Source organism: Chlamydomonas reinhardtii, chromosome 1, assembly GCF_000002595.2.
Source record: "Chlamydomonas reinhardtii strain CC-503 cw92 mt+ chromosome 1, whole genome shotgun sequence".
Lineage (NCBI taxonomy): Eukaryota > Viridiplantae > Chlorophyta > Chlorophyceae > Chlamydomonadales > Chlamydomonadaceae > Chlamydomonas > Chlamydomonas reinhardtii.
In genome coordinates, this window is record NC_057004.1 from 2,536,908 (window position 1) to 2,561,885 (window position 24,978).

Genomic DNA, 24,978 nt, shown 5'->3' on the forward strand with positions numbered 1-24,978 from the left:
GGCAGCGGCAGCGGCAGCGGCAGCGGCAGCGGCAGCGGCAGCGGCAGCGGCAGCGGCAGCGGCAGCAGCGGGGGCGCGTGCGCGCATCTTGGTAGCGGAGGGGGCGGAAAAGGCCACATGGAGGTGGAGAGTGCAGCGCCGCCCAAGAAGCGGTGCAAGCGCGCAGGCTGAGGAGCCGGCTGGTGTCTAGGTAGCGGTCCGCGGTGGGGCTGGCAGGGCATGCGTAGCAGCATGACAAGTAGTGCGGCTGTTGACAACTGTGCTGCGTCTGGCTGCGGTTGGCTCCGCTGTGGCATCGCGACTGCTAGATAGGCACCTGGTTTGGCTATGTGCCTGTGGAAACCGACCCCGGCAGTGTCCGGGCGATGAGGTTGTTCGGCCTCAGACTGTGGAGGGGCTCAGCCCCTTTTCCCGTGACCGGGGAACACGTGCTGAGTGTCAGGCTGTGTGCATGTCGGGTTGTCCGACGTTCGGAGACTGTCCAGCCACTCCAGCGGCAGGTCATGGACGCGGCTTTGGCCATACTTTGTCGGTGTTGCGCGATTCAGGCGATCTGCGGAGGCATAGTCAGACCGGGTCGTAAGGGGGAACGGGCGTGCCCGCGGGCAAGACGGCATGGTCGATCGACGCCCTCTTCCCGATGGGCGAGCTACACGTCTGCACAGTTTCGCCCGGAACAGCATACAACTAAAAAGACTATCACATACATGACCCGGTGCTTTGTTTCCCAACGTCGTCCCTCACTTTCGCCTTGTCATTTGCTCGCTAGTTTCCTTGGTTGAATGTGGCGCAGACGTCAGCCATAAGGGGCTTAGCGGGTCACAGACCCCTACGAGGGGCAAGGCTCGCTGGTGGACAAGGAGCAGGAGCGAATCGGCATCGCTGCAGGCACTGGTGAACGATCGCGATTTGCATCATGAACGAGCAAATCGTTGGCGGGAAGTATCGCTTGGGCCGAAAGCTTGGAGGTGGCAGCTTCGGAGAAATTTTCCTCGGTGAGTTGCGGGGCGTTCGCTTGGGGCGGGAGAGCCAGCGTGCTGACGTGCTCGGCGCTATTGCAGGAACAAACCTTCAAACTGGCGAAGAGGTCGGCGTGAAGCTGGTGCGTTAGTGCGAGGGAAAGGCTTTGCGTGCCGCCCCATGCTTACACGGCTTCCGCGCTTGCAGGAGCCGGTAAAGGCGCGCCATCCCCAACTACTATATGAGTCAAAACTATACAAAATCCTGCAAGGCGGTGGTGGGTCAGGGCGAGCTGCGTTCGCGCAGCTGGGGCCCTCGGTCGTGCTGCAATTTGCGTGCAGCTTTTCCGCTCCTGTAGAGGTGTTGGGCGTTAAAACTCGGGGGCTTAGCGAAACAACACTACGCGCCCGCGACCGTTCACAGTGGGCATCCCCAACCTGCGCTGGTATGGCATCGAGGGCGAATACAACGTCATGGTCATCGACCTGCTCGGTCCCAGCCTTGAGGACCTGTTCAACTTCTGCGGGCGGTGGGTGGCCAGATGGGGCTTAGCGCACGGGACGGGGACCACAGGGTTTCGACGGCGCACAGACAAGGGTATGGGAAGCGGGAGCTGGGCTCCAGTAGATGCGTGCTGCACGCCACATGGTATTCTCCTTTATACAGCAGTCTCTGTAAGAACCTAATGACAGTAGCACAGCTGGGACTCGAGGGGGGTGCATTGGTGGTGGTTGGCCGGAGTCCGCCAGAGCCAGGGCCAGGGGCTGTGCCCTGACACGCCTGCTTATCGCATCTCTGCTTCAGCGTCCCCGCGACAATAGATGACACGGAATAGTACCTGTTTGGAGTCGAGCCCCGGGATTGGCGTTGATATCCTGTGTATGCTGCATTCTCTGCAGGAAATTCTCGGTCAAGAGCGTGCTCATGCTGGCGGACCAGATGATCTCACGCGTGGAGTACCTGCACTCGCGCAGCTTCATCCACAGGCACGTTTACTTGGGCGCCGAGCATTGTGTGGGGCCCCGCCACCAAACATCTTGGGAGCTGTACTGACCGTGCTCCTTTCCTGTTGTGTTCCCTTGCTTCACCCGCATCTCCATGCCCGTCACAGAGACATCAAGGTCCGTTCAACGTGTTGTGCACGAGTTTTGCGTGCTGGGGCCGGCCCATTTACTCGGCTATGGGTTGGTTCAGGCGCGGTGTGGAACTGGGTGTTTAGCCTAGCGTGCTGCTGCCGGGGCATCTAGGTTCGCTGATCGCATCTCATAACCAAATTCAGCACCGGCGGAGAGAGGCGCTGCAAACCTGGTTGGTTGCGCAGGGAGGTTGACGGCGCAATTTGCCGCTTCGTCCTCCTCCTGGGCTTCCTCCTCGGCGAACGGTTCTGCATTTCTACTTCTCGCTCGCAGCATGCGCCTAGTGCCTTAAGGTCGTTCAGCGCGGCTTGTCGGTTGTCAGCCACAGATGCTGTGCCGATAAACAAAGCGGGGTAGGGATACGAGTGAATGCAAGGATTGCTGTGATGGTCAGTGGTGGTGGACATCCCGAACTTGTGCTCTAATTTACGCTCGTGGGTGAGCGCATGCAGGGACGTAACTGCCGAGGGTTGAAGAGGTAGCGAGGCGAGGATACTATGTAGCATGGAGGCTTAGCAGCTTGCAGACAGCTAGCGATGCCGGTGCACGCCACGGATTGGAACCTGGATCGGGACTGGATCGACTGGCACATTGTTCGACTTGAAACTTCAAAGCATTCTCGATTTCTCGATGACGACACGCGGGCCACCTTCACCGACTGCCAATAACCATCACCCGTTGCCCAACACTGCCCACTCAGCCCTTGTTCACCACACGGACGTGTCCAGACTCCTTCATCTGCGCCTGCGCCGCAGCACTTCTGCCCTCATCTACCGTCACCCACTGCCAAACACCGTCACCCGCTGCCAAACACCATGCGACAGCAGCCACTCCCCGACATCCCAACAGCCGCGGAGCAAAGGGCCAGCAGCAGCACGCCACCAGCACCGCACACCGCGGAAGGAGCAGGTGCCGGCGGCGGGATAGGCTCCCTGTAGCCAGGACCACCCGAAAGGAGGGAGGGTCAGACTTGTGTCGCTGGCTGCCGCACGTGCCTGCGCATCCCTGGAGTACCCTGTTACCCCATGCGGCCGTGGTGACGATGCTGCAGAATTTTGACTCGGAACTGTCTCAGTGATAAGAGTGCTAGGCTGATATATACTGCTGATATACCCTCAGGCTTTCGCCAGCATACAGCTTCTTCGCTTCCATAAAGTTAGTCCCAATCTGGGCGCTCCTCAGGAGTTTCACCATGATTATGCGAATATGTTCGTTGGGTTGCATAATACTTTCGCTGGCAAGCTGGCGAAGTGTACAGGGCAAGTCTTGCAATCGACGACCCAAGTTTGCGCACAGCGAGCATCGTGACATTGCCGAACCTATTTTAAACAACAACCATATAGCTACAACAACGGTGCACGGGCTCGCGGCTAACGCGCTGTAGCGGAATGTGTTGTGGGGTGCTATATGGGTTAGCTGGGATCAGGCGGTTCTTCTTCCGCCACGGTTGCAGGGAAATCGCGAGTGATATGCACTGACCAGCATTTCGCTGTGTCATCGCAGGCTCTCGAAGTGAGGAAGACACATTCATAGGGTGGCAGGGCGAGCAATATGCTGCCTTCCACACGAGCACGGCCAGTGACGAGGTCATCGGCGAGGGCAGCCTCTTCAGCTTGAATGAGACCGCGCGGCCAGCATGGTACGTGCAGTGCGGCACGGGCAGGGCAGCTGTGGTATGCGTGATGCGCGGGGTTCAATAAAGGGGCGGTGGGGCCGTGGCAGCAACCCGCGTGGCGTGGCGCTCAACTCTAGCAGGTCTGTCACCCAGGACTGCCATATGTCCCCGGCTGAGTCGGGCGGCTGGCGGAAGGGCTGCTCGTGCTGCCCGTCCCCTCCACGGGAGAGCAGCCGGCCTGTGGGATTCAGGGCTGTGCGTAGTACACCAGGCTTGTGTACGACTGCAGAATTAGTACCGAAGTACGTCCAAACGGCACTGGGGTCTAGCTAGTGACACGGATGGGTTATCACCGCGGATTCCCCTCGACGCTTCCTTCTCAGTACGTTGGCGGGTCTGCGGCACCAAACTTGGTCAGCCATGGGGCTAGCGTGTCGCTCACGTGAGCGTGGATGTGCCTACGTGCCTGCCAAGTGCAATCCGGGCAAATGCGTGGAATTTTACAGGGACCGGATGGGTAATGTGTTTAAGGGCGCGTCCTGCCCCTGCCTACCCCTGTGCACCTTGCGTGGTTGCGGCCTGGCGGGACAAAGTTCGGCAGCCTGATTTCCTATGGGCAGGCAGACCGTTGCAAGTGGGTGCACAATACTATGCCCTATGCAAGGGAGGCGGCCGGCCGACAACAACAGGCAAACAAGTGAATGACACACAACAACCCGACCTCTGCACACATCCTCGCCCAGGCACCAAGGTGTAACCTGTTGAGCTCTCCCCGCTGCATCCACAGGATTCAGACCATCAGCTACAAGCCTCGGGCGATGGTGTACCACAACTTCCTGTCGGACCGGGAGTGCAGGCACATCATTGACCTGGCGCATGCACAGGTGGCTGGGCGGTTCATGGGCAGCTGGACAGGACACCGCCGGTACTGCCACAGTAGTTGGATGTAACTGTAGTCCTCGGTGATGAGGCGTGTGAGCCCCCACGGTCAGCACCTGCCTGTCGCCCTTGCAGATGAAGCGGTCCACCGTGGTCGGCAGCAAGAACGCGGTGAGGCGGATGCTGCTGTGTCTGATTTGTGCGCAGCCATGGAGCATATCACGCTGCGGTTTGCAGTTTTGCGGGGCTGCAGTAAGCGAGAACACACTGGGCCCACCGAAGCGTCATCAGGGCCACAGGGGGCATCCATGGATGTGATGGGGACTTGGAAGTTTGTCAAAGCACGCTATCAGCCGGACTGCTTAGGCTGCAGGCGAGCACGACGTCGGGATGTGGCACACGGTGCGCAGTATTTGCAAGACAGTCATGTTCCTGACGTGGTTGTTGACAGGGTGTTGTGGACGATATCCGCACAAGTTATGGAACTTTCTTGAGGCGAGTACCGGTATAAGGGTGCTGTTAGGCTCCGTCAACGGGTCCCGAGGGAGCGGCTGAGTGGGGTAACAGAAGCTGATTTGGTTCGGGCTTTCGGCATGCTAACCTTTCGGTGTTTACTTCCACGCGCAGGCGCCACCAGGATCCCGTAATTGCGGCCATTGAGCATCGACTAGCGCTCTGGTCGCACCTGCCTGCATCACACCAGGAGGACATGCAGGTCCGTGGGCGTCATCCAGGCGGGAAAGATGGCATGCCCGGGTGGTGCATCATACCCGGCGAAATATACAATGCATACTTGCAGTCTGGCTGGGCCTCGACAGTTTCCATCGGTGGTGCAATCGCAAAACACACAGGTTCTCCGCTACGGGCCCACCAACAAGTACGGGCCCCACATTGATGGGCTAGAGCGCGTGGCGACAGTTCTCATTTACCTCGTCGGTGAGTGACATGCCCGGGTCTATTGGTAGATTGCTGCGCGACGTGCGACTCAGTGACTTTGCGCGACGTGCGACACGGTGACTTCGCGTGACGTCCATCCCTCATTCGGCGCCCAGAGCCTGACTATGGTGGCGAGACGGCGTTCACGGAAAGGTGGGTGCTGCGCCTGTACACCTGGTGCCTGTTCTAGGAGCTTACGCATGCGATTGCTGTGCACTCATCATCACAAGCTCTACCTGCCCTGACGCTGTATTTGCCAAGCGCTGTACCTGGCCTGACGCTCATCCACTGCATCCGCCCACAACCACGCACCATACCGCGCCTGGATGTGCAGCGTGTGGAGCCATCCGGAGCTTCAGGGCCAGGCAGAGCGCGCCAACCTCTCGCAGTGCGCGCGCGGCCGCGTGGCCTACAAACCCAAGCGTGGCGACGCACTCATGTTCTTTGACACCATGCCCGATTACAAGCAGACCGACGTGCACAGCATGCACACGGGGTGTCCCGTGGTGGAGGGTGTCAAGTGGAACGCGGTCAAGTGGCTGCACGGCACACCGTTCCGAGGTACGGGTTTCGGGGGCGGCATGCATGTGTATATTCCGGGACAGGCGGGGCTGTGTTGAGGACGAGTGGATGGATTGAGCGGCTGAGAATTGTGCTGTTCCTACATGGCCGTGCCATCCCCGCAGGCGACGAGTATGAGCGCGCTCTCAAGGTATGGACGCGTGATGACACATAATCAGAGCTAGTGTGGGTGCCAGTGTACGTATGGGCGTATGGTTGAGTCTCCTAGCAGAAGCAGTATGATGCCGAACCGCTAGCGGTGGGCTCCTTACCTGCATTCCATGTAATGCCTCCCTTTCTACATCCCCGTAGGAGCCCTTCAAGCCGCTGCCGGACCCGGGCATTTGTGCCAACCTCCATGAGATGTGCGAGACCTGGGCCTTGCAGGGCGAGTGCAAAAACAACCCAGGTGCGCGGCACACCGGGTCGATGGGGAGCCCTAGTGCAGTACCTGCTGGTAGCCTTAGAAACCCGCAAGCTGGTTCCGGTTCTTATCTCTGGTTACTGCTCCTTATCCGCTTGCAGTCGGGTTGCCGATCCTGTGTGCTGAGCATTCTCACCGCACGCTTGTGACAGGCTTCATGATTGGGGCAGGAGCATCCATGGGGTCATGCCGCCTGGCGTGCAACGACTGCGAGAGGTGCGCTGAGGGCGACATGGACTGCTACCGCCGCAACCGGGATAGCGGCGGATTTTTAAATTTTGATGAGTCGGAGCTGAAGGGCATCTAGATTCTGTTGGTCGTGTATGGTAATGTGCATGCGGCTGTAATCACAGCAGAGCAGGGGTGTAGTAACCGTGCGCGCGTGCATAGCCCGCATTGTAAAACTGCCATGTGTTATCTAGTAGTGACCGTTTGCCAGGTCGGCGTGCATGTGCGTAGCGGAGGGGGCGAACAAGGCCACGTGGAGGAGGAGAGCGCGGCGCGCGGTTGGTGTCTGGTTAGGGGCTTTGCTGGCGAGCATAGCGCCGCGCAGTGTGTGGTAGGCCGCAGCAGTGAGGAGAGTTGTGGCTAGAGGGTTTCCTGCTGTTTGATTGATTGCTGGCTGTGCCTGTGCCTGTACGAACCGACCCCTGGAGATGCGGTAGACGCTTGCGGCCTCAGCAGGCTAGAGACGTGGCACTTTTCCAACTATCTTGTCCGGTACTCCCGACTCCGTCCCGAGACAGCCGCCGACAGCCTCTGACTCCCAGTGGCAAGTTGGACGCCGGCGTTCGACCAGCCATGCACTTCTGCTCTGCCACTGCAAACTGTTTGCTGTCTGCTTACGGGTCTGGGCATCGGCTGCACCCTACGGGACCTCGCCAACCTGCCTTGAACCCTGTCCCACCACACTCCCAGTGGCAAGTTGGACTAGCCAATGGCGTTTGTGTACCTGACTCCAGACGCTCCTTGGGGTAACACCAAGCAGCGGTCGGTATGCGGTAGAATTACATGGCGGCGCACGTCATGCACCCTAATTCAGCGCCACGCATCCACGCCGCCTAGCTCTGTACCTGTACCGTGTCATCTCTGTGCTCATCCGGTACCGCTTGCATGGCAGCGTTTGCACAACATTGCACACACGCCTGGCACGTTCACTCCCATGCACCGCGCGGCACCTTGGGTTTTACCGCACCCCAGACTAGACCTCATCGCTGCTGGGGTCCTAGACACCGATGCCATCAAAGCGCCCAAGCGCCTGCAGGCACAGTAGCACACCTACCCTCATGCAGCGCCTTGCGACTCCCCTCTCCCCGCCGAGCTCGTGGGCGCCTCAGCGCCCGTTGCACCCGAGTTGTGCCCCACCTGCGCCGGGCTGTCGCCTGTCCCTACACCCGCCTGCCCGGCCCCCGGCCGCATCGAGGACTTATATGTATACTTGGGCTGCGCCTTTGTCCGGTACTTGGACTTGATGTAAATCTTGAGGGCCACACTCTCGTCCGGCTGCACCTCAAGGCTCACCACCAGCGGCAGCTTGCTGCTGCCTGGCGGAAGCGGCACCTGCGGCACCGGCGGCCCGGTCTGCTGGTACTGCTCACGCAGCTCCATGCGGCGCCGCCGCCGCTCCTCCATGCGCTGCTTGCTGGCCCTGCACGGCGGGTGAGGTACGGGCACGCAGCACAGATTAATAACAGGGCAACGAAGTCTACATCATTTGCGGTGCACACAGCCAGACCATGCCTCGTTCTTCCATTGCTCCCGTGTTTTCCTCCCCAGCCTCAAACCAAATCCATTAAAACTCCCAGTGAGCCCTGCCCTGCCAGCCTCACTCGAAGTCGTTGAAGATCATGTCCAGGTACGCGGGCGAGCGCTCGAACGCCGCCACCTGCTCCGCGCGGGGGAAGATGCTGGCGGCGGCCAGCACGCCCGCCGTCAGCCGTGTGGGCCGCCACCGCCCATCCGGGCCCAGCTTGGCAGGCGCATAGGCCTTGTCCTATCCAGGGCACGTGGCAGTCAGCAGCAGCAGCATGTCAGGGCGCACGCACGTGGGGCCTGGTCAGCCCCGCGGAGCATATCCAGATGACAGAGTGCCTGCGGCGACCTTGCTGCCGCTAGTGGCCGCCATGCACGAAGGAGCGACGCCACAAGCTTCGCCCGCAGCCGTCCCAACCCTACACGCCGTGACCGCACGCACCTGCTGCGCCACCCACGCGGGGTCGCTGTCCATCCAGGGCGCCTTCTTGGAGCCCATCAGCCGCAGGCTGCCGTGCGGGAAGTCGATGAGCCGCTCCCAGTCCACGTCCATCCCGCACAGCCGCGGGTGCTCGCGGATGGCGGCAAGGATGCGGTCGCGGCAGCCGCTGGCCAGCAGCTCCGTGGTCAGCAGCTGCGGATAGTTGAGGTGCACCTGCAGTGCAGTGGCGGGCCCAGCAGGCGGTTGGAGCACTTCACACTAAAGGGGGGAGGGAGAGGGGGGTCAGCGTGGGGGGTCAGGTACAGGCAAGTAGGCAACGGCATGCTGCACGCACGGACATACGCCATCAAGGCCGCGGCCGTACATCACGCGTCCGCGGAATACGGGGGCGCCTGACGCTTGCCTTGTAGGGCGTACGGATGGAGGTGATGACGTTTGCAGAGGGGAAGGTGTAATGCGCAGACGCGGTGGCGCTGATGAGCTCGATCAGCAGCGGCGTCACCTCCATGACACGCGCCAGGTCCGTGTCCCAGTCCCAGTCCAGCTCGACAAAGTACTTATACACCTGCAGGTGCGGCGTCGGCCACGGGGTTGGGCCGGTTTCAACACCTTTTGGGGTTCAGGGGTGCGAGCGGCATGGGACAAGCAGTTGTTTCCGTGGGCGTGCAGACGCGTTGGCAGTTTTGATGCCTTAGGTCATGCCAACTGCACAAGTTGAGATGCACGGAGAAAATGTTTGGCTGTCTAAGAGGTCACCCGCATGACGCCGCCCTCAGGACGACGCCCTCATCCTACTCATGCATGAATAGGTTGCGGCGCCCTCCAGGCCACCGCATCGCCCATCTCTGCAAACTCCGCCACACTTTCACGCGCGCGCCCGCGCACACACGCACCTGCTGCTGGTAGTTCTCCGTCAGGTACATCTGGTAGCCGTCCTCCAGCGCGGACACGTACGACTCCAGGAACTGCCGGTAGCGGGGCTGTGCAGAAGCGGCAGGAGAGGGTGGAGGAAGGCACAGCGCGTGTACGAAACGGTCAAGTAGGTCAGAAGTGCGGGACGGCCTTGAGCCAGGTCACCCTGAAGCAAGCTTGGAGATGATTTCGCCTTGCAACTGTGCAGCCCGTCCCCAGCGCTGGAGCTGCATGTCTGCACTTCCGTGTTACTCCTACCTGCGGCACGTAGTACTGCCCCTTCTGCGCGTCCTTGGGCCCCAGGAAGGAGTTGACATTGAAGGTCTTGCCCGCTGGCACCGGAAAAGCCTCCAGGAAGTCAGGTCGCAGCTTATAGTTACGGAACGCCTTGCTAGGCCATATGCGGTAAGCATAGGCGACCGCGTAGGGCGGCTCCGGCGCCCTTGGGTGGTACTCGCGCGCTTTCCCACGATTCCCTTCGCTGGCAGAGGACCCCGCAGCCTGGCCAGCTGAAGATAGCTCCTGCTGCGAGCCCCCAGACATGACCTGCTGCGGTGCACTGGCGACTTCACCAGCGGGCCAAGAGGTGCTGGACCCACTCGTGCCAGCCTGCTGCTGGTCTGGGTCCCCCACGCTCGCCGCTTGGGAAGACGCCACTACCTGACCTGGCACAGCTCGTGTTGGAACTCGCGCAACTCGAGCCTCCAACTTGGACCCCGGCCTCAAGCCGGACTCGACAGCACTTCTCGCATAGGCGCGAGGGGTTCTCGATGCCGTCGCTTGTCCGCTTGCGTTGCAGGTCGCACCGAGTTCGGCACGGCCACTGCAGGCGCTTAGCCGGCCCAGAGCCAGCATTCTTTCGCTATTCGGACTGGTGCAAAGCGTCAAGGGAGTGCACTTCTAGTTATCGTTTGCTTCCTGGCGACGTCTTGGAGTCTACATGGTAGGCAGATTCTAACATAGAAGCTATGTCAGTTTGTCTCGTAAAATCTACGTGCGGGCTTCAATGTTCACGGTAAGCTCAGACACTATTGGCACGCAGCCCAAGTAAGCCCTTACAATAACCTCTACAACAAAGTCCTTAGTTGTCGGTTCATAAAACACTACAAAGACAGCGACTGACCATTGACGGATGCTCCGATGTTGCACACGCTGCCATCCCAACGGGGGGGTGCCTCAACCTCACCTGATCCACGCACACATCCCCTAAGTTCCGCGGCTGTCCCTTCACTTGTAATCCGCATCCATAAGTTCCGGCGTGCCGCCCAGCTGGCTCGGGGGCTTGCCGCGGAGTCGGTGGAGTCGGTGCAACAGGTGGTGCGGGGGCGGTGTCAGCGGAGTCGGCAGAGTCGGTGCAACAGGTGGTGCGGGGGCTTGGCTGGTTGCAGCGCGGGGGGCCGCCCATCCTGCTCACTGCCTACACGGTGAAGGCGGGGACCGTGCTACAAATGGCTCCACAGTTAGCCGCCCTGAAGGCTAAGCATTTGCAGTATGTGTGCGACGCGGGTGTGTCGGGGGTGGAGGCTGCCCTGGCAGCGGGGGCCTTCGTGTGCACCTTGGCCCGCTTGTGGTCGCTGAAATGGGAGAATCATCATAAGGAAGCACTGTGGCGTGTGGCCGCCAACGCTTGCTGGGCGTTTCCACGGCATGCAAGCGAGCGTGCGCGCGGCGTTGCTGTTGACGCGTGTTGGGTATGAGGGGTTGACATGCAGGATGGGGACCGGCGTCACTTGTTTTGGGACTGCACTGTTGCGCTGTCTCTGCGGGAAAACATGGAGTGGCTATGGGTTTCATGCCAGAGGATGCTCTAAGTGCCTTCTCTCGTGAGGAGTTGTGGTTAGTGCGCCCGCCTGCGGGGCTTGCGCCACCTGTGTGGTGTGTCTCGCTGCTATGTCTGCCCTGGACTGTGGTCGGCAGCGTGTGGTTATGGCCGGGTTGGCGGCGCGAGCGAAGCTGCCGTCGGCCCAGGTGCTGGGCATTGGACTTGCCGTCGTAGCTGACTTCTGGGGTCGTCTCCAGACGTTTGTGACTTTGGGTATCAGGCCAATAAATAAAGGGACACTGTGCCGTCTGCGCATCCTTTCATCTCTCGGGCTGTTGGTGAAGGCATGGTATTGCGCTTGCCGTAGGACGCTGATTCCCCGCCTCCCTCGCCGTGAGAGGTTATGGGTGGTTGGTGGTCTTGTGTGTGGGCAGGACGCACGTGTGGGCGACCGTTCTAGTGCCTGGACGCTTGCGCCCTGGTTAGTGCATGCGCTGTGCGTGTGTGCTGCGGCCTGGACGATTCCCGGCACTCCGGTGCCTAGGCTTGTGGCGTTGAGGCACAGCGGTGGGGCTCTGGCGGGTTGAGGCTTGGCTAGGACTCACTGTGCGCGGAGTCACACGGATTTTGACCGCGGGAGGGTGTGCAGCAAAGTCGGGGTTGGTGGAGTCAAGTTGGGCCTGATATCATGTGATGGCTCGGCGTCTTCGGGTGCTGGGACTGTCCCCTCTGTAACATCCGCATTCATAAGTTCATTTTCCTGCCAAGCTTGGATACGACACTCCTTCTTCTGCCCCCATGCGACGGGCCTACAGCTGGTAGCCCGCGGCATGGCTAGCTGGCCCGTGCCTTGCTTGGCCCACGCGCGTCGCTGCCCACACAGCTCCACCCGAGCTCCCTCGTCCTCCAGGGAACCACATTATTGACGAGTGTTGCGAAACCAATGCGTATGTAGACCAGAGCGGAAGACCACATCTTTGCGTGACGGCGCGTGTCCGCTGGAACAAATGCGCAATCTGAATGGAAATAAGGGTGGAAATGAGGAGGAATCCGGCCACTTGTCTCGAGCTCTTGGAAGGCCGATTTGAGAGGAACGGCCGGGCCAGGGCCCCTGGTTAGTGCGGCAAGAACGCCAACTACTTCTCATAAACCATGCATGTGCATATCAGCACTCATGGGTGCGCCATTTCCGTCGCAGAGCTTTCAACAGCACCTGCCAGCGGCGTGTGGCACTAGGGCATCACTATCAACTGTACACTGGACCCCAACGCTAGTCAGGTAATCAACGCCTCCAGGGTTAAGCCGCTCTCCTCTCCTCGGTTTGAAGCCGGCCTCTCCTCGTGATGGCTGCGTAGCATAAAAACTTGCACAAATTCTATCCAAAGCGTCACATGTTCAGGGTCACGGTTCGTTGTGGCATTGCGCATGAGGACCTGGGCATCGTCCAGAGCATTGCCCACCTGAACAACCTGTTGTGGCCGCACAAGCATGCGTGCTATCCTGTCCCCGGAAGTACCAGTGGCCCATTGAGTGGCCCGCGCCCGGTGGGCCCTTTTAACGCCAGGAAACTCACTTTGTGCACGGTCACGGCCACAACACTGGTGCTCGGTCAGCACGGGCCATGAATACCACACGATACAAACATTTACCCGGTTGGGCTACCCGACCACTTTTTGCCAGCAGGGACGCCCAAACTAGCCACACCCTAGAGCCGTGGCATCAGCAAACACTTCTCACCGTGACCGCTGATTGCGCCGCCACGCACCCTTGTAGCGGCGGTACAGCGCCTCTGCCGCTCGCCGCCCCCCGCGACTGCCGGCCTGGTCAGCCATGCCGCTGGTGAAGAAGTCGCCGATGGCCTTCTCACAGTCAAACTGTGAATCCGCCAGGCACCCAAGGCCGACCTTTTCGCTGCAGACACATAGTGGGGTTGAGGATAGCCAACAGGGGCAGCGGAGAGCATTGGCAGCAGGGGCGGCTAGATAGGGTTGGGGCCCAATGCGATTGCGCCGTGTTGCCGGTTCCCACACCTGACCATAGCAGCCCGCGGTTCTTGAGTACCGGTAGCGTTACCCATGTGGCCAGCCGGCAAATAATGCCTCGCCTGGCCCCCGTTGCGTTCCTGAACTCGGACAGCTGCGACGCACGAGGCCGAGACACAGGTGTAACGAGGCCAATGTGCAGCGGTGCGCAATTACACGTGAATGCATATGGCCACATGCGGTGAGTGTATCCCATCCATTTATACACTTCGCACCGAGCACCTCGACCCACCTTGCCTTCTGGGCCTTATTCAACTTGCTGAGCGCTGGCGCCTTCGCCTTGGTGTGCGTGGTGTGGACGACCCCGAGCGGCGAGCTGCCATCTGCGCCGCCCGCGCCACTGGGTGACGACCCCGCCGCTCCGTTGGCAGCCTCTGGTTGAACCACCTCCTCTGCTGCCGCCTCTTCAGCCTTCATGCCTTTCCCACGCCTCTTCGCTGGAGTGGCCGCGGCCTTGGCCTTGGCGCCACCCTTGGCACCGCCCTTAGCGGCACCCGTCTTGGGAGGCATGGCCCAGTGGGCCGCTGTTCCCGCGGCGGCCCCTTCCCACCTCGCTGGAACTTAAGCAGAGCGCCATGCGAGGTGTACGCGACGCCGGTGCCCCCAAGACGAGATTCTGACTCTGAACCTGAACGTGACTCTGACTCTGATGACCCACCCAAAACCGTGCACCGGATGGAACCTGACTGGTGCCTTACACTTACCCTGCTAAACCTCAAACCTAAACCCTGACCCTGCACTCTGACCCTGATCCTGACTCTGACTCGTCCACCTCCCCCACTCCACCTGCCCCACGCCACGTGCACCACTCCGCCACTCGTCCACCCCGCTACCCCTTCAGCTCCCGCCACTTGGCAGCTGGCGCCTGCTGCTCCTGCTCCGCGGCCCGCCGCGTCTTCTCTCTATCTGATAGAGGTTACATGTGGGACGACATGTAGCCCGCCTCCCCTTCTCGGCGCCTCCACACTCGTCGGCTGCGGTAGACAAGGACGGGCCACCCAGGGGCCACCCAACCCCTTCATGTAAACCCACGCGCATGATATTATGAATGTAACGATGGCGGGCACATAATGAAATCACATGCGCCAACTGTGGCCGCCGCCTACAGTTCTCTACTCGCCCCGTCCTCGTCCCATCCCCACCCCATTGCCCCGCCTCAGGCGCGCCCGCGCCGGCGCAAATGGCCCGCGCCCTTGCTCAGCCACCGCATTATCACTATCCTCCTCTTCAGCTTCCTGCAGCACTGCCGCTAACGCACTGAGCTCCTCGTTGCCGAAGTCGGCACCTTCCGCCAGCTCCAGGTCCTCCTCCAGCTCCTGCACCTCCAGCTGCTCATACAGGTCCGCCCACGAGGCCTGGCCCGCCTCCGCCGCAAGCTGCTCCAACTCGGCGCGCGCGCGCTGCTCGCGCCGCCTTGCCGCAGCTGCAAGCAAGGAGTGGGCGGGGAGGTTGCGCAAGGGCCAGCGGGCTACTATCAGTATGTATTCATCGCTTGGGGTAAATCACACCGTCTTGAACGGTGGCCGTTGACCGCCATGACACAGAGCGATACACAGAATGTGTGCGCTTACCGCGTAGCAACACGCACCTTCTGCCGCGCGGCGCTCCTGCTCTGCCGTCTCGCCTAGCACCCGCGCCATGTCGTCCATGACTGACTGGAAGCCCTCCACCTCCCACCGCTCGCCCAGGGTCGGCATGGACCGGCCCTTGGTCACCTTCTTTACCTGCGCAGGCGTGGTGAGGACCACAGCAGGGGCGGGGAAGTGAGCAAGCACTCCTCAACACTGGTGCCATGGATAAAGAGCTCGCTGCTGCGGGCGTGTGGCGATGTGCTGGCACGTCCTGCCAGTGGCGTTGTAAGTGCACATGCATTGTAATCGTGGCCGCACGTACCTCGCGTTTATTGAGCTTAACGCCGCGACCGCCGTCCCGGCCGCCGCCAAACAGCACGCTTGTCTCAAACTTCACCGTCACCATGTCACCTGCGCGCGCCACAACGTGCGTAAGATGGGTACCCCAGGAGTATCAAAACCATTGAACGCTCGGCGGCTGTATGTACCTTCACATTCGCATACAGGCGTGACCCCAAACACGACTCCCGCGCCCACCCCAGGAGTCTCACCTTTGACGGACACCACGCGCGCGTCGCCCATGTCACCTCTGGACCGCACGTACACCGAATCACCCGGCCGCAGCAACTCCTCGTCGTCATCATCGCCCACGTAGCCGCGCCCGCGCAGCGCTGCCACCTCAGCCGGGATGAGCGACTCAATTTCCCTGCAGTTACGTGACCATGTTAGAGAGCATGAAGCCAAGGAAGCTTTGGCGGACAGAGTACTTCGTCGCCATGCCTGCATGGGCTGGATTGTGCCAGCATGAACGCAAGTTAAAACTGGCGCTGGTGATGCGCAATGGAGGTCAGCAGGCACAGACCGGCCTCACACTTGCTCCTTCCCGTGTCCGTCCCGCAGCCGCGCACTGCGCACTCACCGCAGCTGCTCCTCCACTGCGTCCTGCGGCTGCGACCCCGCCGCAAACGCCTCCAGCGCCGCCTGAACCCGCACCGCATGGCCGTCGCGCTCGCGCACGATCTCCGGCGGCGCCTCGAGCAGCGCTGCCTCCAGCTCCCGCACCTGCACCAGCGCCTCCGACAGCGTGGCTTGGTTGCGGCTGTGGCGCTCCCTAAGTGCGCGCTGCCCCTCAAGCTCCTGCAATGCATCATTTGTTATGCAGTAACGTGAGTCCTGCAAAGTCATCACGCACGCAGGCTACGCGGTCAAGCCGTGTCAATTCAAAACCGCCTCGTCGGCTGCTGGCTCGAGCTTAACACACCTGTCGCGTGTCCTCAATCTGCTGCACCAGGCTTCGCGCCACGCCCGCAATGTGGCTCTCACGGCCCTCGCCGCTGCTGCCTCCTTCCGCTGTTGCGGCGGCTGCCGATGCCGACGCCGCCATCATGGCCGCCATCTTGCGCGCCTCCAGCACCACCGCCCTGCAGCCGCATCTCCAACTATTTAGTCGCACCGCCCCACAGCCCCAGCGCTAAATGCCGCACCCTAGAGGCAATTGGTGCACATACACCGCTTCCAAACACTGAGAAGCAGGGGCCAAGGCTCGCCGGGCACGATGCGCCTTACCGATCAAAGCCAAGCGTCTCGGCGATATCCAAGGCGTTGCTGGCGCCCGCCGCGCCCCAGCACAAGCGGTAGGTGGGCCGCAGCGTGGCGGTGTCGAAGGCCATGCTCACGTTGACGTAGCGGCCGTCCTCCTCTGAGGCGCGCTTCAGCTCGGCGTGGTGCGTGGTGGCCAGCGTCAGATGCGCCTGGGGGGTAAGGGCCAGCGGGCGCAGCGGTAGGTGAGGCAGACGCCAGAGAGGCACGGGTGGAGTGAAACTGCCGGGCTGGGTGGTTCAGGAAAGGCAGGCCGATTGGTTTCGACTTGCATGGGAGCTGGGAGTGGCGAGCACAGCCAGGCCAGCCCTCACCTGCTCCGCCAGTCGGTCCAGCACGGCGCGGGCCAACGCCGCGCCCTCCAGCGGGTCCGTGCCGCTGCCCACCTCGTCCAGCAGCACCAGCGAGCGCGGGCCCGCCACTGCCAGGATCTACCGGTACTCAAAAGAGGAGGCACAGGATGCGAAGCAAGCAAAGCAAGGGGCACAGCCGCTTCGTTAAGGCCCACCAAATTGACGTCAAGGCCCATACCTGCCCATGCCCCGGCGATACAGCAAAGCCTTCTGGGACACTCTCCTGGGTACAGATTCCCGCGCGCCCACCTGCTTGATACGGCGGATGTGGCCACTAAAGGTGGACAGGTTCTGCTGCAGGCTCTGGGCGTCACCAATATCCGCCAGCACCCGGTCAAACCAGGCCAGCCGAGGTGTGCCCGCCGCCGCCGCCGCAGCCTCGGCCCGCGCTGTGGGGTCGCAGGGCAAGAATAGACCCGCCTGCGCCATGAGCGTCATGAGCCCTGCCGTCTTGAGCGTCACGGTCTTGCCGCCGGTGTTGGGGCCTGCAGGCGTGGCGCGGTGCGCAGGCTTGGGTGAAGGGCTTACCGCGCTCGGGCCAAGCAGGCACAGGCGCCAGGGATTGCGTGCTAGGAGCGCCCGCAACCAGCGGTGCAGTGCCGCTAGGAGGCGACAGCGCGCGCGGCAATCAGCAAGGTCGTCCTGGATGTGGCCATACATCCACCTGGCGGCCCCCCCACCCGCTAGCCCCGCTTGCCTCGTGTACAGCAGCAATCTTAACGCCCCACCCACCAGTAATGGCCACCACGGCACGGCTGGACGGCACCCGCAGGTCCAGTGGCCGAGGCAGCAACGCCGCCCGGTCGTCCACGGCACCACCGCCGCTGCCCCTGCCCGCCGCGGAGCCGTCTGCCAGCTCGCCAGGGCGAGGGCCATCAGGCGTGAGCACGCGGCGCAGCTCCCATGCGGGTGCGGCTTGGAAGTCCCGGTCAAAACGGTTGTCGTCCACCTGCGCCGAAGGCACGACGTAACGGGAGGTGGGGATATAACAACAATACAATGGAGTAGGTCAGCGCAGGCCGGCAAGGCGGCAACACTACCTGGGCTGTCTGAGAAACTACACAGCTGAGCGGTGTCATGTAAATTAAACGCAAACCGACTGTATCCGTGTCCAATTTTACGCATCGACAGTACTGGAGTTGCGCCGCCACCCTGACGACATGATACCGAAACATCGTGTCTAACACCACGGGAGCTTGCGGAATTTCGTATATTTCAAGGATATTCCTTTGGGATCTCACCGAGGGGGGCTGCGGCAGCGGCGGCAGTCCACGCTGCATCAGCACCGGGTGCAGCGCACCCGGCACCCAAAAGGGCGACTCGCTGGGGCTGCGTGTGGCAGCAGCGGGCACCGGGACGCACGGCTCAGCGGCACACAAAGCAGCACGGGCCCGTACAGCACGTCGCACAGCTGTTTGAGAACAGGTTCCACCTACGACATTCGCGGGTCGCGGCGCCAGCGGCAACTCACTCAGCTGTGAAGGCGGGCCGCACGCCCGAAAGCCACCGCGCGTGCTTGGCCCGTGCCGCCACCACATCCAGTGCCGTGACGCAGTCCACCAGGCGCATCAGCTGTGGCGCGCGCTTGGCGAGCTGCAAGAGGACGTGGTGGGTTCAGCAGGAGGCCTCAACAACACGCTGCGGTTGCCCGCCTGTTCCCTCCTGCCCATTCATTCCCTTGCCTCGCCTCCCTACCCCCTCGTTCTTCGTCTTTCCCCCTGCACTCTATCCTTCTCTCCTCCTTCCGCTCGACCTGCCTCAACCCAGCACATGCATGCGGTCGATGGGTGTGTGGACTGGCCACATCTACTATACCGTTAGCCTGCGCCATGAAGCTCGCACAAAGCCGCTCTTCACTCCGCCATAAGCCCATAACCGTTCTCTGCCCCCCATCCCCGCCCCATCCCGAACCGCCCTGCCCCTGCGTCACACCTCCGTACAGATCCGTCTTCCTCTTCCCCTTTCCCCACCCACCAGCGTGGACAGCATGCTAAGCACGCGCACCACCTCGCCCTCCTCGCGCTCCGCCAGCAGCGCCTCCGCATTGTTCAGCTCCACGGCCGGCTTGGGCTCCAGGTACAGCGTGGCGCCGGTGCTGCTCTGGCCCAGCCGCACACTGCCCTTGGGCAGCTCGCCCTGCCGGCCTGCCTGCAGGCCGGCGTGCGCATGGCGTTGGGGGTGTCAGAGGTGGGCCACGGGGACTCGATTTTGTATGTTATAAATGTACAAGGGATGTGAGAATGCATTTGGCCTTGCATCAGCGATGTCAAGAAAGTTGCGTGGCAGGGTGTAAACACACCACCACAGGCCAGCAGCACAATTTGCTGCAGCAGTCGGGCTCCGCCCGCCTCACCCGCACGCCTATGCAGAAGCGCCCGCGGATGAGCGACACGGCGCCCGCCTCTGCCGCGCCCTTCTGCTGCAGCTGCCGCGCCCAGCCCTCCACCTCGGCCCGCAGGCGCTCCTTGTTGGCCTGGCGCTCCGCCCGCACCGCCGCCAGCGCCTCACTGGCCGCGTCCGACACGCCGCCGTACTGTGGTATTGGGGCAGGAATATGTACGCTTCAGGCATATGTAAATAGGGCTTGCACGGGGCAGAAGCATGGAAGCTGAGCGTTGTCTGGGTCCCGAAAAGCTTCCACATGAGGCGCCCTGCAGGCTGCTGCATACCATGCGCTTGGACCTTCTGTGCACGTACCTGGATGCAGCCGCGGATGGCGCGGAGCAGGGTGCGCTCCTCATCCGTAATGGACGCCGCCAGGGCCGCAAGCGAGGGGTATCGCAGCCCACCTTGCTGCTGCTGCTGCTGCGGCCCCTGGGCGGGGACCGTCACCCGCTCCTTGAGCTCAAACGCCGCCTCAAGGGTTGACGCCACGCCCTGCAGACGCATTCCGCGAACGAATCGTCAGCTGCCACACCTGTGCACATGACATTGAGTGATGCGCAGGTGACAAGCTTCAGCCTCTAGCGCGCGCCCGGCCCTCCTCACCTCCAGCTGCTTGCCAGTCAGGCACACGCCCCCCGCCGCCGCCTCCGCTGCCGGGCGGATGTCAAACAAGCCGCCCACCCTGCGATGCGGGAGTTCCAATCCAAACATGTCAAGCCTCCTGATAAGCAGCGGGGCGGTGAAAAGGTCTCTAGCAGCAGCCCTGGTGCCGCTACGCCACGAACCACTGCTACCGGAGCGCCTGGAGTGCTACCAAGGTGCCGCACGGCACCCCTTCCTCCTGCTTCATCCATATAAAACAACCCCTTCCTTCCCAGCTCACTCCAGGCCGGCCTCCAGCGCCTCCTGTGTCTGCTGCAGCAGAAGCTCGCTGTCCTCGCGGCTGCGGCCCCGCGGCAGGCCGCCCCCAGCCACCAGGTCCGCGGCCACGCTGGTGCCGCAAAAGCAGGCCACCTGGCGAATTGGAGGCACCGGGACAAGGCCCAGGTCAGCAAGTAAGGCCGCTTTGGGGCGAAAGATTGCCTTACAAAGCTCATGATGGAGCATGGGGCCTACGGATTACAAGACCAAGGGCTGGAGCGGCTTCCATTTGGAGTGTGTTGACACGGACAGCCAGCTCCACGCGTGTCGCCCCAGTGAACGTGCGCTGCCGCGCCAAGCCCCGTCCTTGCAAGGAGCTAATCAGATTGCAATCATTCGGGAACCTCACCTGCTTGCACACTGCTGGCCACTCCAGGATGGCAAGCGACTCGTGCTCAGCCGCTGCCCAATGCTCGTCGACCTCCACGGTGGCATCGTCCTCCAGCGCGTCGGCCCAGTCTGCTCCATTGGCTCGGCTGCTAACTGCAGTATCAGGTGACGATGTCGCTGCACACCGGGTCGTCCTAATCGGTCGTGGTCGGCAACAATTGTGTGGCAAGAAAGCATCTCTTCGCGACCTGGAGCTGTGCCTATCTCGAACAGTCCGCATCGCAACTTTCAAACGAATTGTTGCATTGGAAGCGCAAACCACGGGTCTGCTTGAGCTGCTTGGCCCACACGAGCACGCACACTGCGTGGCAGGTAGGCAGCCCCACATACGCTGCGTCATGTCTATTTTATCAAGCTTTTGGCATAGAGACTGCGGATTAAGTTATTGGGTCAGGGGAGATGAGTACCTGGCGGGTGGGGATGCGTCCGCATGCTTGTCCGCATGCAGCCTGCACCCTCCTGCACTTGCCTGCACGGCGGGAACCCCGTCCAAGCCCCTCTGACGCCACCTCGTACCAACTCAGACAAGTGAAATCCTTCCACTGCTACCCACTGCTGAGCTGAGGGGGCCACGAGGGCACAGGTGAGGGTGCAAGAAGCTCGACTGGTTCGCCTTCTCCCGCTGCCTTTTCTGGCCTTTCTACCTTCCCGCCCTTATTGCCCAGCCTTACTGCCCAGCTTGGCCTCACCATGAACGTGCAATGGGGCAATAGGTCCAAGAACGGGTTGAGAGCGGGCGCCGCGCTGCGCGTGCGACGCAATTACCCCCGATCGCTGCTGCCTAAAACACATTCTCAACTGAAAAAGGTCTCTTCTAAAACAAATCAAACGCTTTCAATGTGTAATTTGCCAGCAGCGGGCTAAGCTGCATATCAGCATACTAACGCCCACTCCTCAGCGTTCTACTTCTGGCTTCCTCCACCGAAGATTGTCATCAAGCTTGCATACTACACACATATACTTATTACACAGGGCCAGGATACTGTATAAGCGGCGTTGAGCTCAAGAACTTGAGCGTCTAGGTAAGGACGACGAGGCACGCGCGGCGATGGTCTGTCACTTATCTGGTGGGCTAAGAAGTGCTCAGCGGGCCTTGAGACCGAAAACGCTGCTGACGCCACAGTCTTTCCTCAGATCTCCTGCACCCGCGACATCGTTTGGGCAGAACCCCCTCGGCTGTGGTGCTTACCAAACCTCGAATCTGTCAAAGTTTCGTGCGAACTTACCCGGGGTTCGGGTTCGGGCCCGTGGTTCGTGACACACGACAGGCCACCGACGTACACCTCGCCCGGCGCCTCTGCGGCTGAAGCGCGCTCAAGTTCCAGCGAGGTGGAAGGGGCCGCCGCGGGGACAGCGGCCCAGTGAGCGATGGCCCCCAAGAAGGGTGCCGCTAAGGGGGGTGCCAAGGGTGGCGCCAAGGCCAAGGCCGCGGCCACCCCAGCGAAGGGGCGTGGGAAAGGCATGAACGCTGCAGAGGCGGCAGCAGAGGAGGTGGTTCAACCAGAGGCTGCCAACGGAGCGGCGGGGTCGTCACCCAGTGGCGCGGGCGGCGCAGATGGCAGCTCGCCGCTCGGGGTCGTCCACACCACGCACACCAAGGCGAAGGCGCCGGCGCTCAGCAAGTTGAATAAGGCCCAGAAGACAATGGTGGGTCGAGGTGCTCGGTGCTTAGTGTATAAATGGATGGGATACACTCACCGCATGTGGCCATATGCATTGGCGTGTAATTGCGCACCGCTGCACATTGGCCTCGTTACACCCGTGTCTCGGCCTCGTGCGTTGCAGCTGTCCGAGTTCAGGAACGCAACGGGGGCCAGGTGAGGCATTACCTGCCGGCTGGCCACATGGGTAGCGCTACCGGTACTCAAGAACCGCGGGCTGCTATGGTCAGGTGTGGGAACCGGCAACACGGCGCAATCGCATTGGGCCCCAACCCTAGCCGCCCATGCTGCCGACCCTCTCCGCTGCTCCTGTTGGCTGCCCTTGTCTGCAGCGAAAAGGTTGGCCTTGGGTGCCTGGCGGATTCGCAGTTCGACTGTGAGAAGGCCATCGACGACTTCTTCACCAGCGGCATGGCTGACCAGGCCGGCAGTCGCGGGGGGCGGCGAGCGGCAGAGGCGCTGTACCGCCGCTACAAGGGTGCGTGGCGGCGCGATCAGCGGTCACGGATGAGAAGCATTTGCTGGTGCCACGGCTCTAGGGTGTGGCTGTATGGGCGTCCCTGCTGGCAAGTACTGGTCGTGTAGCCCAACCGGGTAAATGTTTGTATCGTGTGGTATTCATGGCCCCTGCTGACAGAGCACCCAGTGTGCTCTCTTTGTGGCCGTGCCACGCACCTTGCATCCGCACATCAAGGCCTTATTGCGCCGCCTAACCCATGCCGCTCGCCCGCCTGCTTGTTTGCTTGCTACTCAGAGCCGGACGAGGACCACATCGGTGTGGACGGCGTGCAGAAGTTTTGTGAGGACCTGGGCGTGGAGCCCGCTGACATCGTCATGCTGGTCATCAGCTACCATATGGTGCGGGCATGTGTATACTTTAACGGGATTTGGGCTGTTTTGCCGAGAGTTGCTTGACGTTTTGAGTCGTGCAACAACATGCATCGCGTACATGGATGAAGGGTGAGGTCGGGCGGAGGTAGCGGTAGCCTGCACTTGCTTGAACACTTCCAACGCATTGCGTTGTCTTGCTCAACGCCCCTCAGGGCGCGGCGGTGATGTGCGAGTACAGCCGGGAGGAGTTTGTGTCGGGGCTTGTCAAGCTGGGCGCCGAGACGCTGACGCGCCTGCGGTCCAAGCTGCCTGAGCTGCGGGCCTCGCTGGCCAAGGCCGACACCTTCCGAGCCGTGTACGCCTTCGCGTACGACTTCAGCCGCGAGGTACGACCGCGGGTTCCGCCGCTTCGTGCCGGGGGACTGCCGAGAATCAATACTTTTTTGGTGGCCTGTGCGGATGTCTGATGGTTGCCTGATGCCCTTGCAACGGACCTGCGCGCACCGTGTACTCGGTTCGCAGAAGGGCCAGAAATGTGTGCAACTGGACTCGGCGGTGGGCATGTGGCGGCTGCTACTGGAGTCGCCGCACGCGGGGCCCAACGCCTGGTCGCTGGTGGACGACTGGGTGGCTTTCCTGGAGGCGCGGCACAGCAACCGGGCCATAGCCAAGGACACATGGCAGCAGCTGCTTGATTTCATCAAGGTGCGTGATTGGCCAGCATGTCGTGCGCCTCATGAGCGTCCTCTAGGTGTTGGTTTTGGAGGGGCCTTGGTGTTGCAGGCGCCCAAGTGGCTTTGTCGGGGGCAGCGCCAGCGGCGCGGAGGGGCGGTGTTTGAGCCGACGACGCCCCCTCCTGTCCGCAGTCGGTGAAGCCGGACTTCTCCAACTTCGACGAGAACAGCGCCTGGCCCTACCTGCTGGACGAGGTGGGTCGCCGGGGCTTCTGTGCGAGGACGCATGTAGGGCGGCATGGTGAATGCGGCCAGAAAGCAGGATGCGATAGCGGGATGGGACGTTCAAATTGGCGGGCTACGCAGGCGTGCAGCGCCACCCATGTTGCCAGGCTTACACATCCCTGTGCGTACTCGTGTGCCTATTGCTGCAACGTTTTGCAGTTTGTGGAGCACATGCGGGAAAAGCGGGCTGTGGGCACTTCAACCTAAGCATCACGGCAGGCAAAATTATGCGTGCAACGGTGGACCGGAGGCTGTGTACAAGTCCTGCGCGGTACAACGGCGCCGTTGAGCAGGATGGATCCCGCACCGCAGGATGAGCTGTATTGCAGGACCCGCCGTGGGCAACGTGCCGGGAGGTTCGGCCTGGCAGAGGCAAGGAGCTGTTTGCGGATGGAGTGTATCAATACCGATGCGTGTATAGCGGCAATCGTGGATGTGCAGTGTCCGCTAGGCCAGTTGTGCAAGAGTGTAAATCAAAGTTGGCAACTGCGGGGCCCGCGTTGCCAAGTGCAGAGTCACGTACGAGTGGAAATACGTAAATGTGGCGGGGTGTGACACACAGCATTCAATGACGGAATGCCTAAGCAACCTTGTAATCCACGGTAGAAGTTTCGTGCTCGCACCACGCAGAATGAATTCACCGGGACGCAAGCCGATTGTCCAAGCAAGGCAATTAGGCAACTGAGCTTCAGCCGGATGTCAACTGGAATGCGCATGTTTGTGTGTGTGGTGGTGGGGGGGGTTGTTCCTGATGTTGCTGATGCGGGCGGGGAAGCGCAACCACCTGAGGGGGCATCGGCTGGCCGCAGCCCCAGCCCCCAGGGGGCAAACAGGAAGATAGCGCTGAGCCTGCGGCAGGCTGCAGGGCCAAAGGTGCATTCACAGCA

The 24,978-nt window shown here is 61.6% G+C and overlaps 6 protein-coding genes across 6 annotated transcripts; 3 read left to right on the plus strand and 3 right to left on the minus strand.

Annotated features, from left to right (window-relative positions):
- Positions 1 to 680: 680 nt before the first annotated feature.
- On the plus strand, positions 681 to 2,719 carry CHLRE_01g014600v5 (uncharacterized protein). The gene is made up of 6 exons (XM_001689405.2): positions 681 to 995; positions 1,062 to 1,102; positions 1,168 to 1,237; positions 1,384 to 1,489; positions 1,860 to 1,946; positions 2,072 to 2,719. Exons 1-6 carry the CDS (start codon positions 917 to 919, stop codon positions 2,205 to 2,207), a joined length of 519 nt encoding a protein of 172 aa, XP_001689457.2. The 5' UTR covers positions 681 to 916; the 3' UTR covers positions 2,208 to 2,719.
- A 470-nt stretch (positions 2,720 to 3,189) lies between these two features.
- CHLRE_01g014650v5 (uncharacterized protein) lies at positions 3,190 to 7,314 on the plus strand. The gene is made up of 12 exons (XM_043058372.1): positions 3,190 to 3,355; positions 3,600 to 3,735; positions 4,499 to 4,595; positions 4,726 to 4,761; positions 5,042 to 5,085; positions 5,218 to 5,305; positions 5,442 to 5,526; positions 5,643 to 5,679; positions 5,861 to 6,087; positions 6,213 to 6,238; positions 6,400 to 6,496; positions 6,664 to 7,314. Exons 1-12 carry the CDS (start codon positions 3,289 to 3,291, stop codon positions 6,816 to 6,818), a joined length of 1,095 nt encoding a protein of 364 aa, XP_042928286.1. The 5' UTR covers positions 3,190 to 3,288; the 3' UTR covers positions 6,819 to 7,314.
- A 192-nt stretch (positions 7,315 to 7,506) lies between these two features.
- On the minus strand, positions 7,507 to 10,703 carry CHLRE_01g014700v5 (uncharacterized protein). Its single transcript, XM_043058373.1, has 6 exons — positions 9,876 to 10,703; positions 9,599 to 9,685; positions 9,109 to 9,270; positions 8,706 to 8,918; positions 8,341 to 8,504; positions 7,507 to 8,159 (listed from the first exon to the last, which is right to left on the minus strand). The coding sequence occupies exons 1-6, from the start codon at positions 10,158 to 10,160 to the stop codon at positions 7,796 to 7,798; spliced, it is 1,275 nt and encodes a 424-aa protein (XP_042928287.1). The 5' UTR covers positions 10,161 to 10,703; the 3' UTR covers positions 7,507 to 7,795.
- Positions 10,704 to 12,126: 1,423 nt separating this feature from the next.
- Positions 12,127 to 14,032, minus strand: CHLRE_01g014751v5 (uncharacterized protein). The gene is made up of 3 exons (XM_043058374.1): positions 13,659 to 14,032; positions 13,484 to 13,515; positions 12,127 to 13,290 (listed from the first exon to the last, which is right to left on the minus strand). The coding sequence occupies exons 1-3, from the start codon at positions 13,929 to 13,931 to the stop codon at positions 13,113 to 13,115; spliced, it is 483 nt and encodes a 160-aa protein (XP_042928288.1). The 5' UTR covers positions 13,932 to 14,032; the 3' UTR covers positions 12,127 to 13,112.
- A 71-nt stretch (positions 14,033 to 14,103) lies between these two features.
- On the minus strand, positions 14,104 to 21,002 carry CHLRE_01g014800v5 (uncharacterized protein). The gene is made up of 18 exons (XM_043058375.1): positions 20,600 to 21,002; positions 20,213 to 20,343; positions 19,933 to 20,011; positions 19,642 to 19,821; positions 19,298 to 19,477; positions 18,919 to 19,092; positions 18,416 to 18,537; positions 18,186 to 18,273; positions 17,677 to 17,893; positions 17,194 to 17,429; positions 16,906 to 17,022; positions 16,559 to 16,743; positions 16,254 to 16,413; positions 15,912 to 16,129; positions 15,544 to 15,698; positions 15,315 to 15,403; positions 15,010 to 15,145; positions 14,104 to 14,844 (listed from the first exon to the last, which is right to left on the minus strand). Exons 1-18 carry the CDS (start codon positions 20,858 to 20,860, stop codon positions 14,534 to 14,536), a joined length of 3,039 nt encoding a protein of 1,012 aa, XP_042928289.1. The 5' UTR covers positions 20,861 to 21,002; the 3' UTR covers positions 14,104 to 14,533.
- A 468-nt stretch (positions 21,003 to 21,470) lies between these two features.
- Positions 21,471 to 24,884, plus strand: CHLRE_01g014850v5 (uncharacterized protein). The gene is made up of 9 exons (XM_001689408.2): positions 21,471 to 21,662; positions 21,909 to 22,287; positions 22,426 to 22,457; positions 22,634 to 22,779; positions 23,056 to 23,159; positions 23,345 to 23,518; positions 23,655 to 23,837; positions 23,999 to 24,061; positions 24,251 to 24,884. The coding sequence occupies exons 2-9, from the start codon at positions 22,285 to 22,287 to the stop codon at positions 24,296 to 24,298; spliced, it is 753 nt and encodes a 250-aa protein (XP_001689460.2). The 5' UTR covers positions 21,471 to 21,662; positions 21,909 to 22,284; the 3' UTR covers positions 24,299 to 24,884.
- The last annotated feature ends 94 nt before the right edge of the window (positions 24,885 to 24,978 follow it).

What these genes read in the sequence shown, in the direction of transcription:
- CHLRE_01g014600v5 (XM_001689405.2), top strand. Translation starts at nt 917, where the DNA reads ATGAACGAGCAAATCGTTGGCGGGAAGTATCGCTTGGGCCGAAAGCTT. An exon ending in AAGAGGTCGGCGTGAAGCTG is followed by an intron (nt 1,103 to 1,167) that starts GTGCGTTAGTGC and finishes CCGCGCTTGCAG; the next exon opens with GAGCCGGTAAAGGCGCGCCA. An exon ending in CAAAATCCTGCAAGGCGGTG is followed by an intron (nt 1,238 to 1,383) that starts GTGGGTCAGGGC and finishes GACCGTTCACAG; the next exon opens with TGGGCATCCCCAACCTGCGC.
- CHLRE_01g014650v5 (XM_043058372.1), top strand. Translation starts at nt 3,289, where the DNA reads ATGATTATGCGAATATGTTCGTTGGGTTGCATAATACTTTCGCTGGCA. An exon ending in AGTTATGGAACTTTCTTGAG is followed by an intron (nt 5,086 to 5,217) that starts GCGAGTACCGGT and finishes TTCCACGCGCAG; the next exon opens with GCGCCACCAGGATCCCGTAA. An exon ending in CGAGTGCAAAAACAACCCAG is followed by an intron (nt 6,497 to 6,663) that starts GTGCGCGGCACA and finishes CGCTTGTGACAG; the next exon opens with GCTTCATGATTGGGGCAGGA.
- CHLRE_01g014700v5 (XM_043058373.1), bottom strand. Translation starts at nt 10,160, where the DNA reads ATGTCTGGGGGCTCGCAGCAGGAGCTATCTTCAGCTGGCCAGGCTGCG. An exon ending in GGCAGTACTACGTGCCGCAG is followed by an intron (nt 9,686 to 9,875) that starts GTAGGAGTAACA and finishes GCTTCTGCACAG; the next exon opens with CCCCGCTACCGGCAGTTCCT. An exon ending in CCGCGTGGGTGGCGCAGCAG is followed by an intron (nt 8,505 to 8,705) that starts GTGCGTGCGGTC and finishes TGCCCTGGATAG; the next exon opens with GACAAGGCCTATGCGCCTGC.
- CHLRE_01g014751v5 (XM_043058374.1), bottom strand. Translation starts at nt 13,931, where the DNA reads ATGCCTCCCAAGACGGGTGCCGCTAAGGGCGGTGCCAAGGGTGGCGCC. An exon ending in AGTTGAATAAGGCCCAGAAG is followed by an intron (nt 13,516 to 13,658) that starts GCAAGGTGGGTC and finishes CGTGCGTCGCAG; the next exon opens with CTGTCCGAGTTCAGGAACGC. An exon ending in AGGAACGCAACGGGGGCCAG is followed by an intron (nt 13,291 to 13,483) that starts GCGAGGCATTAT and finishes ATGTGTCTGCAG; the next exon opens with CGAAAAGGTCGGCCTTGGGT.
- CHLRE_01g014800v5 (XM_043058375.1), bottom strand. Translation starts at nt 20,860, where the DNA reads ATGCGGACTGTTCGAGATAGGCACAGCTCCAGGTCGCGAAGAGATGCT. An exon ending in GCTTCTGCATAGGCGTGCGG is followed by an intron (nt 19,093 to 19,297) that starts GTGAGGCGGGCG and finishes GCCGGCCTGCAG; the next exon opens with GCAGGCCGGCAGGGCGAGCT. An exon ending in TGGACCGACTGGCGGAGCAG is followed by an intron (nt 16,744 to 16,905) that starts GTGAGGGCTGGC and finishes CTTACCCCCCAG; the next exon opens with GCGCATCTGACGCTGGCCAC.
- CHLRE_01g014850v5 (XM_001689408.2), top strand. An exon ending in AGGAACGCAACGGGGGCCAG is followed by an intron (nt 22,458 to 22,633) that starts GTGAGGCATTAC and finishes CCTTGTCTGCAG; the next exon opens with CGAAAAGGTTGGCCTTGGGT. An exon ending in CGTACGACTTCAGCCGCGAG is followed by an intron (nt 23,519 to 23,654) that starts GTACGACCGCGG and finishes CTCGGTTCGCAG; the next exon opens with AAGGGCCAGAAATGTGTGCA.